Source organism: Pollachius pollachius (assembly GCF_949987615.1).
Source record: "Pollachius pollachius genome assembly, chromosome: 12".
In the NCBI taxonomy this organism is placed as follows: Eukaryota; Metazoa; Chordata; class Actinopteri; order Gadiformes; family Gadidae; genus Pollachius; species Pollachius pollachius.
The window spans coordinates 845001-855759 of record NC_136945.1 but is presented as its reverse complement, the minus strand read 5'-3'; the positions used below and the strand labels follow the sequence as shown (position 1 = coordinate 855759).

General features: G+C 45.5%; 1 protein-coding gene across 1 annotated transcript in view; it reads right to left on the bottom strand.

Annotated features, from left to right (window-relative positions):
• Positions 1 to 3481: 3481 nt before the first annotated feature.
• Positions 3482 to 10759, bottom strand: part of LOC307083655 (copine-9-like) — a gene marked incomplete at both ends in the record, with an annotated part of 79783 nt that continues 72505 nt past the window's right edge. Inside the window, 4 exons of the mRNA XM_079747605.1 lie at positions 3482 to 3715; positions 4123 to 4196; positions 8348 to 8405; positions 8587 to 8689. Of these exons, the coding sequence (XP_079603731.1) occupies positions 3482 to 3715; positions 4123 to 4196; positions 8348 to 8405; positions 8587 to 8689 (469 nt within the window). The remainder of the gene's footprint in view (positions 3716 to 4122; positions 4197 to 8347; positions 8406 to 8586; positions 8690 to 10759) is intronic.

Sequence of the window (10759 nt, the reverse complement as noted above, 5' to 3'; positions counted from 1 at the left end):
CGGGGCATATAAAGGCTGGGACCAGAAAATAATTACTTTCTCTCTCATTGAAACCCATTCATATTTTACGATCTCATAGGTCCCATGGGCTCTACCGGAAGGGGCGTGACTTCATCACTCTATTCCGAACCCGAAGCCGACATTTTTTATAAGTTTTCAAGGAAATAATTAATTAACATACAACGAAAATAATTCCCTGTAAATGCTCTGATGTCAGAGCATACAAAGGCAACATATAAAGACACCGCTGTATTCACCAGGATAAAATTGTTGCACTTCTGTACGTCACCACTGGATGGGAGTATTGTATTTAAATCCAAAAATAAAAAGGCAAAAAAAGTCCCGTTGACCCCACTGCCGAAACACACACACACACACACACACACACACACACACACACACACACACACACACACACACACACACACACACACACACACACAATGTTTTTATTATGAAATGCACATAGACTAACATTTCCATTTGTATTTATTATTTGATTTTATGTGTAGTGTCAAACATATTGTGATTCATTGAGTTTAAAGACAATTCAGTGATTAACAACACAGTAACCTCTGTTCACCCTTTTCACATATTTATTTGATTCCTAAGCAATTGTTGAAGTACATACAAATCCATTAATAGCTGTCGCTAATGGAGACTAAAATAACACATGTTAGGAGTTACCAGTGGGGAAAAAACTAGGAAGACTATTCACAAAATACTTATTGTCCAATGAAATGTATTTACAATTGCACATCTCTACTTGAACGTTTTCACATATACCGCACTAGGATGGAAAAGTGATCCGCAGCATTATATTATTGGTCATGATGGTTTTTACCTTATATACCAGATGTATACAAAGCACAACATGCTTCATCCAAAAATATCTTAACATGTGGTGTGGCTGAGGACGACGTTCTGACCACACAACGTATTCATGCATGGGCCATGGTGGGAAAATCTGTGGAAACACAGGATTAAGGATTTGAGAAGCTACCATCTCTACAGCTCCTACCGGTGGGAGATAATAATGTAGTTTGCTGTCATTCAGATGTAACTAAAGAACTTTTAGAAGACTACATTAGAAAGAAAGACGCACCCTCACAGAGCACAAACATTTAGGAATGTCGAAGTGTTTTCTAGTAGGATTAGACATCTGATGTCTTTATAAACAAACCCTCCTGCAGCAGGGCCATTAGCTAAGCATGCAAAATTACAAGAATATCCTTGCATTGAGTGGTCATATAAAAATAGAATACCTTCGTGCACACTTTTGGGTTTATGACGGAAATAAGGCCACATGTCCAAGTCCTTTCTGATACAGCACACACTGAACAATAAAAAATAAAAAATTCCTCACCTTAACACAAGTTGGCAGTTTCAATGTGAGCGTAAAAGGTGCAGAGTGTAGGATCTATTGTCATCTCACACCCCTCCCTTTAAACCAGTAGGAGGTGCTATGGTGGCCTGCACTGGCCGGTAAGGTGCCAGTAGATTGTGTGATCTCTAGTGACAGTGATCCATTTCTAAATTGTATTTAGATATTTAGTCTGTAAAACGGTCTCTAGAGCTGTTTGTCCGTTCTGGGTTACTGTACCCCCATGTAGGTACAAAGGGCTCATTCCTAGATAACGCAAACACAACCATTTGGATTATTATACACTTTGAACATTTGGATTATTAGGGCCTTGATTATTATTATACTTAAAACATACTTTATTATATTGTATTTCATTTCTGCAAAGTAAATTTTTTTACTTTGCAAATCTACAAAATCATTTGTAGATTTCTGTCTTTCCACAGGCCTGTTTGATTGGAAATCCAAGTGGAGAGGGGGAAAGAAAACAAGTAGAAGCAGTTGAGTAAAAAATAAGTCAAAATGACAAACCCATGTTCAGGATACGGCCGCTTGCATCAGCTCTGGAGAAATCAAAGGCGCACAAATGCAACATAAATGCAGTCATGCCTCATGAACGAATCAACTAGTATCTATGGTTGCGTCACATGACTGTAACAACTAAACTCAAATCAATATGTCAAAATATCTCTTCATCCGAACAGATTGACCGACACAATAACATCTACCTGCTTCTCTTTGGGACAGGGAGCTTGACCTCACTTCCTCTGCTACATGCTGTGCTAAGTGTGTCTGGTCGGTGAGATGTGCATTGACCAGCCATTCAGATTCTAAACCGGCTCAGACTAAACTATCTTTAGCTAGCGACTTGGAGAGAAACACACCGCCATGACCCGCTTCACAAAGAAGTTAAAACAAATACCAAAATAGTGCTTACATAAACAGTTTGGAGAAAATGGGAAAGGAAAAAATTGAAAAAATAACTCGTTATATATAGAGCCAGTCTTTGTGAGGATTCTGTACAGTGGCAGTTTGAGAGGTGAAAAGAGCCCAATTACATGAAAGACCAAGTGAAGTCGTTCATGTAATTCAAAAGAACACGTTCATTTACAGCGTAGACTGGCAGATCTAGGGCAACATTTTCGTTCCGCATTTTCACATTTTAGGTCCTTTTCCTATGAGCAATGTGTGGATGTCTTCAAATCGGTCCCTGAGGAAAAATCGAATCACCCCTCTGAAGTCTCCAACTATGTTTTAGACAAATCACAGCCCTGCTACCTTAACAGAATGTACAAACATGAAGCTCACCACCACCAACACAACGGAGAGGGGCAGACAGCGTGGGAACTATTTGCTTTTGACCGGTGGAGAAAGACAAGCCACTCTGCTTCCTGCACCGCTGCAGGCGTGAGGTCATTGTTTAGCAGGACCAGCTGTCGCCCCTGCCCTGGTTCGGTCTTTTGATCAGCCTGTACAAACATGCTGCCCATTGCAACGGGGGAAAACACCAGTTTTCATCCATCTTCGTCAAAAGTATTTTACTAATTCATGTTTGCGAAAAAACGTTTGGCACCACAGTGGCCCTTTGGCAATGGTCGTGCCAAAGGGATCCTGGCTGTTCAGCTCTGAAGTCCAAGGGAGCTCCAGCCCGACCAAGTGTTCTAGAACGAGCTCAATAGAAGCAATGGCCCATCAGACCGTGTTTGATTCTCCATGTTTACCGCCACTCTTCAGGGACTTAATTCTCCACCCAGGCAAATATTCTTAACCCCTAAAGACGGAAGTTCAGACACACACATACTGACGCATGCACACACACACACATGTATTCACGCATGCACAAACACTCAAACACACATACAGACACACACTATCACCCGCACAGACACATTATCTCATGCACACACACAGACCCACACATACACACACACACACCCACACACACAAAGACGCACACAGACACTATCTCACGCACACACACCCACATAAGCACAAACGCACACGGACACAATCTCATGCACACACACACCCACACACACAAGCATGCACAGACATACACACACACACACACACACACACACACACACACACACGCACACACTCATCCTCAGGTGTATTTCAGGCATGTGTGTTTCTTCCTTTAGCGATGCTGCTGATGCTGGTGGAAGTGGTGGTGGCTGTGCTGTGGGACTGAGAGCCGCTGGCTGGAACGGCAGGCCGCGGTTCGATGGCCCGGCTCCTCATGAAGGACAGCAGCTGGTCGGGGATCTCTGCCAGCACGTCTTTGGCCAGCCGCGCCATGCTCAGCACCTGGTTACCGGAGCGGTCGATGTAGTCCCGGAACGGCACGAACTGAGACGGGAGGGAAACCAGAGCAGTCGGTTAACAGCGGATTCTGCTCTGATCTGTCAGTGGATCTGTTTCAAATCAACCACAATGAACCATTGAACTCAACCAGCTCTAACAGGGCAACATGCATCCGTCATTAAATGTGTGCACATTGATCTTAAGGCTGAGCACAATTACGGCCAGGACTCAGAGAATTGGTTTTCCACTGTGTGCGCGTACTTAGGATACATTTTACACTAAAATTGTACCATACATAGATCACCACAAATACCACAAAGTAAACATATTGAATCATTGTTGCTGGTGGTGACGGCCACATGGCTCTAAGGCCAAGAACCATAGAAGAAGAGGAATAAATGTAGACTACCTGGACAGAACCATAGAAGAAGGGGAGTACATCAAGGCGTTACCTGGACGATGTCTCTCTCAGCAGAGCGCCCCCTGGAGGACACTCTGACCTCGTCCCCGTCTAGCTCCTCCATGGCTGCGAGCAGAGTGATGGATGATATTTGACAAGTTTGAGAGATTTTAGAGACAAACAGCCTATTGTCTACAAAAGCACATATTATGAACTATTTCTTTTGTGTGGTCTCGTCTCGATTCTTGCTAAGACCGTGTCCTGACTCCTCACTTTACCTTGAGACTAAGAAATACTGCAGCCACCACCGGCATTATATTATACTTGTCTCCTTTCCTTATGCATCGCCAGAGACCAATTAGAAACTGATTTCACTTGCCCTCTCCATATGCAAATTGGTACCTTCAATGTATTTGAGTAGCAGCAGCCTACTAAAGGCACGTGCTGGTCTGAGTCGCCCCCCGCCTGCCTGGACAGCAGATTAACTGGGAAACGCTATAGGCTTTCATATAATGGAGGTCAACCTGATCACTTCAATATGCCTCAAATAGTAGGCTGATCCATATAGACGATAAGGTACAAACATGTTCTAGCTATGAAGTCACGAGTGTCCGCTGAAGCACACTTTGTAGGGTAACCAGGGAAACCCTTGGGACTAATCACACCCGCCGTGTGGCTAGGAGGGTCCCGGTCTTTCTGCTGCCCCCTGGACCTGTTCACACCTGTCTTCTGAGACATCTCAGCCATTCCAAAGTACCAGCTCATGACCCTGGTCCATGATGGTTTCAGGTCCTGATCCCCACAGCTGTCTCTGCCCACGGACATGACCGTCAACTATCGTCATCATTATTTCTTGTTAACTGTGTCTCACGTGGACTTTGTGAGTGATTAGCAGACCGGACTATGGGGAGGTTTAGGTAAGGTCTGGAGAGAGGGAGCCGGAGGAGCAGATAGGGTCCTCCAGCTCACAAGGCTGATGCCAATGTAATTGAGGTTCAATGGAGTGAGATCTTTGAGTGTGTATGTGTGTGTGTGTGTGTGGGGGGGGGGGCTTTACTGCATCGCATCACACAGAGATCTGACAGATGGTGGTAAAGTCATGCCTGGGAAAAGGGAGAGAGAGAGAGAGAGAGAGAGAGAGAGAGAGAGAGAGAGAGAGAGAGGGAGAGAGAGAGAGAGAGAGAGAGAGACAGACAGACAGAGACGAGATGGTACAGAGATGTAGCAATGAGCTGAAGAGAACATAAATGGGGATACAGGCAGCAACAAGACATTGCAACGTTTTTTTTTAAATGCCGTGTACCGTGTCAACAACAAAGTGCATTCTCGCCTCTAAATCATGCGGTCAGGTTCTCACTACCATTTAAAGAACGGAGTAGAAGGATCATATTGGATCTTAAAGCCGACCCTCCAAAGCACTGATCCTCTGTGACATTACCTTTCAAAGCCTCTTTCAAATAAAACATGTGTCCTACATGGATACCAACGTTTCTATTCAATTTAATGATGAAACATCCTGAGAATCTTCTCCCTCCAAATTGTCAGTCTGCAGAGGAAGCATATAACTGTGGGTCAGTCTACAGAGGAACCATCTAACTGTGGGTCAGTCCATCATGAACCACCTAGCTGTGGGTCAGTCCATCATGAACCACCTAGCTGTGGGTCAGTCTACAGAGGAACCACCTAGCTGTGGGTCAGTCCATCATGAACCACCTAGCTGTGGGTCGGTCTACAGAGGAACCACCTAGCTGTGGGTTGGTCTACAGAGGAACCACCTAGCTGAGGGTCAGTCTACAGAGGAACCACCTAGCTGTGGGTCAGTCTACAGAGGAACCACCTAGCTGTGGCTCAGTCCAATCATGAACCACCTAGCTGTGGGTCAGTCCATCATGAACCACCTAGCTGTGGGTCAGTCCATCATGAACCACCTAGATGTGGGTCAGTCCATCATGAACCACCTAGCTGTGGGTCGGTCTACAGAGGAACCACCTAGCTGTGGGTCAGTCTACAGAGGAACCACCTAGCTGTGTCTATCGAGGACTTCCACATCCTGGGAAAAGGCGGGAGACATTTGACTTGCCTTGTTTCACAACACCATCACAAACAACAAGTTAGTTGATGAGTCTACAAATTGTATAACTTATAACAGCTTTACGCCTTATGTCCTGAAGTTGACCATCTCATACCCCAACTGAGAAGTTTCTAACTTTTTGCTATTCATTTTCAACCTCATACATAATCCAAATCCCTTCAGAGCTTAACCAGGTCATGAGTGCAGCCCATCTCAGGGAATGAACAGTACTGCTTCTCACTGCTGTTTTCTGCCTCTCATTCCTGCTTTCTCCATCTCAATTTGTCCTCTTCCCCTCCTTACTGTCATATATGTTGCCTGATAATATTTCTCTGTCACACATACACAAGAACACACACACACACGAGCACAAGTGCACAGACACAACCACACACACAGACGTTCCCCTTGACCCCGGGCTATGTATAATGGGTCCCACTGAGAGCTTGTGTTTGGCCTGGATCAGCTCTTGGTTCTCCCCTCCCCATGCTTGTGGGGTTTATTCTAATCATTTGGAAAATTAAGGTCTGTAGAAACCCTGTGGAGCCAAGGGGACAGCACTTTGCCGTTAGCACAGGGTCCTACTCAGTGTTTGGCCATCACAACTCCACGGTTAAGTGTCTGGAAACGATGATTCCTACATTAGCAAACCATTACAGTGGATTGGAAGCTCTGTTCTGGGCTGAAGCTAGCTTCATAAGGTATGGCTGCGAGGTCACTTATCTGCTCTGATCACACGCTTGTAACACACCAAGCAGTCTATTCTGGTTTTAATATGTGTTCAGAAGATGGACTCTAAAGAATGTCTACTCTGTCCTCAACCATTAAAATTGGGCAAATAAACAACCTATTTAGGGAATACTTTATCATTAGCACAATATTAAGAGAAAATCATGAGATATTTTCAAACAGAAGCCTTTTCTTGTGAAAGTAGAAGAAAATTAGAGTAAACAGGTTCCCTGATATGTGTTGCGTTTTTCTTTCAAATTAATCTTGTAGACTACCAAAAAATATTCTGACAGTGTTTGAATAATTGGAGCAGAATAACCTTAACAGCTGTGGCATTTATGCACACCCAACAAGAGCGCCATTACCTGTTTCTCAGCCCCCTAGAGACACTCTGAGGAATGTAATTGCAAAGTTCACCGTAACATACTATTATTATACCCAGTGCCAATCAACCGTCCCCCTGCTGAGCTGTTCCAGCCTTTCAAAGAGCACTGATGGGGAAACAAAATGAGGCCTCTAATTTTGCCTTTCTTATATGTTAGAACAGTCAAAACCATTTCTAGAACATTCCAGTTTTGACTCACCTTTATATATGAACCTCTTTATAGACAGTTTTCTTATGTGGCATTGTTTTTAATAAAGCCATAGGGAAGTGACCATGACATCTCGTAAAACAAGGATCATTGTCAATTGTATTTGGCTGGCCATCACGGCGTGTTTTCCACATAGATCACTGTTCGTCTATTAATCCCCACATGGTGGTTTAGAGGGGAGTGTCATGTGCCGTGGTCACTCAATCATGACATGTAAGACACAGTGCGGTCTCTACCTGGATGAACCATGGACGAGCACAGCTCTAAGGGGCTGTTGTCAATGTGTTGTATGGGCTATGTAATGTCATAGCTAGCCATCCCAACAGCAGCTATTATGTTGAACAGATGTAGCCTGCTTCAGTGTGTAGTGTGGTCTAAGTTAGTAGACTAGTTTCTGCCGAAGAAAAGCTAGAATCTAGTTTATGCAGATTCTAAGGCTGAATCCAGCTATTGAATCCAGATTCTAAGGCTGAATCCAGCTATGTGTCCAGCTATGTGTGAGTGAGTGAGTGAGTGAATCTATGTGAGTGAGTGAGTGAGTGAGTGAGTGAGTGAGTGAGTGAGTGAGTGAGTCTATGTGAGTGAGTGAGTGAGTGAGTCTATGTGAGTGAGCGAGTGAGTGAGTGAGTGATTAAGTGAGTGAGTGAGTGATTGAGTAAGTGAGTGAGTGAGTGAGTGAGTGAGTGAGTGAGTGAGTGAGTGAGTGAGTGAGTGAGTGAGTGAGTGAGTGAGTGAGTGTGTGTCTGTATGCGTATGCATATATGCATGTGTCTGTATCTGCATGATCATTACATCACCATCACTCGTTGCCTGTCCACAGCAGATGGCTGACTGATGACACGCGTACATACTCAAATCACATCCATAAACATGAAGCCACTGACCGTCAAATTCTGCAGGGCCCACTCCCACGATGATGATGGACATTGGTAGACCGGCTGCCTATGGGGGGAAAATACACACACACACACACACACACACACACACACACACAGTGTTGTATAGTACTTACACTTTATGTATTAACATCGTATGAGAGTACAGAAACTATTTGTGTTAAATTTGTGAAGCTTATGTGCGCGTCCCCTTAGTGAATGAATGTGCAGCACGTCTCGTAGCTCACATTGACTACCGCTTCTTTGGTCTGCTCCATGTCCGAGATCACGCCGTCCGTGATCATCAGCAGCACGAAGTACTGGGAGCCATCCGTCATGTCCGCAGCACACCTGCGTGCACACAGGCAAAAACACACAACCACACACACAACCACACAGAAACACACACACACACACACACACAATGATAAATACAAACATACACGAAAGCATGCAAGTGCACACACAAACACACAAACACAGCCACTTAACGAGGAACAGCAGCTGGTGTGTGTCTTCATGTAGGAGGGGTATTGACTCTGTAGGAGCAGTGATCTTCCTCCTCTCTTCATGTAGGAGGGGTATTGACTCTGTAGGAGCAGTGATCTTCCTCCTCTCTTCATGTAGGAGGGGTATTGACTCTGTAGGAGCAGTGATCTTCCTCCTCTCTTCGTGTAGGAGGGGTATTGACTCTGTAGGAGCAGTGATCTTCCTCCTCTCTTCGTGTAGGAGGGAAATTGTGGGAAAGTCCTCTCCCCCCCTCCTTTCTAGACCCCACATTGTAACCACCCGCCGCAACCTCAAAACTCTCTCTCCCTCTACGTTTGCCTCAACTGTTCTGTCTTCACTACCTTCTATTGAACAATTCTCTCAACTATCCACAGAGGATTCCTCTGACAACCCTGCTATCCTCCCTCTCCTCCTCTTTGGACTCCCTCTGTCCCTTCCACTCCAGACCGGCACGATCTTCACCCCCCCCTCCTTGGCTGTCTGAATCTCCGCGGACCCATAGAGCAGAGTTGCGGGCAGCTGAGAGGAAATGGAAGAAATCAGACTGTCCTAATGATCTATCTCACTATCTCCTTCTTCTCTCAGGTTTCACCTCCACTGTGTCAACAGCCAAATCTGCCTTTTACCGGACCAAAATTAACTCCTCCGCCTCAAACCCCAGGAAACTGTTTTCCTTGTTCTCTTCCCTCCTCAACCCTCCCTCCCCTCCTCCTTCTTCCTGCCTCACTGCTGATGACTTTGTTACCTACTTTACCCAGAAAGTAAAGGACATTAGCTCCTCTTTTATCACTGCCACCATCCTCCCTCCCCCGACCCCCACCTCTGTCTTTACCCAATTCATCCCTCTCACCTCAGACGAGGTCAACAGAATTATAACATCTAACCATGCCACCTCCTGCCCCCTTGACACTATCCCTTCCTCCCTCCTCCAGGCTGTGTCAATCGACATCCTGCCATTTCTAACCGCACTAACCACACTCTAACTCCTCCCTCACTTCTGGCATTGTTCCAACGTCTTTCAAGACTGCCAGAATAAAGCCTCTCCTCAAAAAACCAACGCTTGATACCTCTGACATCCAGAATTACAGACCGGTATGTCTTCTTTCATTCCTCTCTAAAACATTGGAACGTGCCGTCGCTAACCAACTGTCCTCCTATCTCTCATCTAGCAACCTGATTGACCCTCACCAGTCAGGCTTCAAAAAAGCACACTCCACTGAGACGGCTCTCCTCGCGGTGACTGAGTCCCTCCGGGCGGCCAGAGCCTCGTCCCTCTCATCGGTTCTCATTCTCCTTGACTTGTCTGCAGCATTTGACACTGTGAACCACCAGATCCTCCTCGCCACTCTCGCCGAGCTTGGCATAGCTGAATCTGCCCTTTCCTGGTTCACGTCCTACCTGATGAATTGCACTTATCAGGTAACATGGAATGGCTCCTTGTCCAAACCTTGCACACTTGATACAGGTGTCCCTCAAGGCTCGGTGCTGGGGCCTCTTCTGTTCTCCCTATACACCAGATATCTGGGCTCTGTAATTACATCCCATGGCTTTTCCTATCACTGCTATGCTGACGACACTCAGCTATTTCTCTCCTTTCCCTCATCTGACAAAGCCTTGATTGCAACAAGCATATCTGAATGTCTGGCAGAAGTCAGCACCTGGACAACTGCCCATCACCTGAGGCTTAACCTCAACAAGACTGAGTTCCTCCTAATACCAGGGAAAGATTGCTCACACATGGACTTACTGGTCACTGTTGAGAACATCACTGTATCTCCTTCTCCAACTGCCAAAAACCTTGGTGTAGTGTTGGACAATCAGTTGTGCTGCACCGCAAACATCACTGCGGTGGCCCGGTCCTGCAGATTTGCACTTTACAACATCCGCAGGATCCGGCCCTTCCTCACAAGG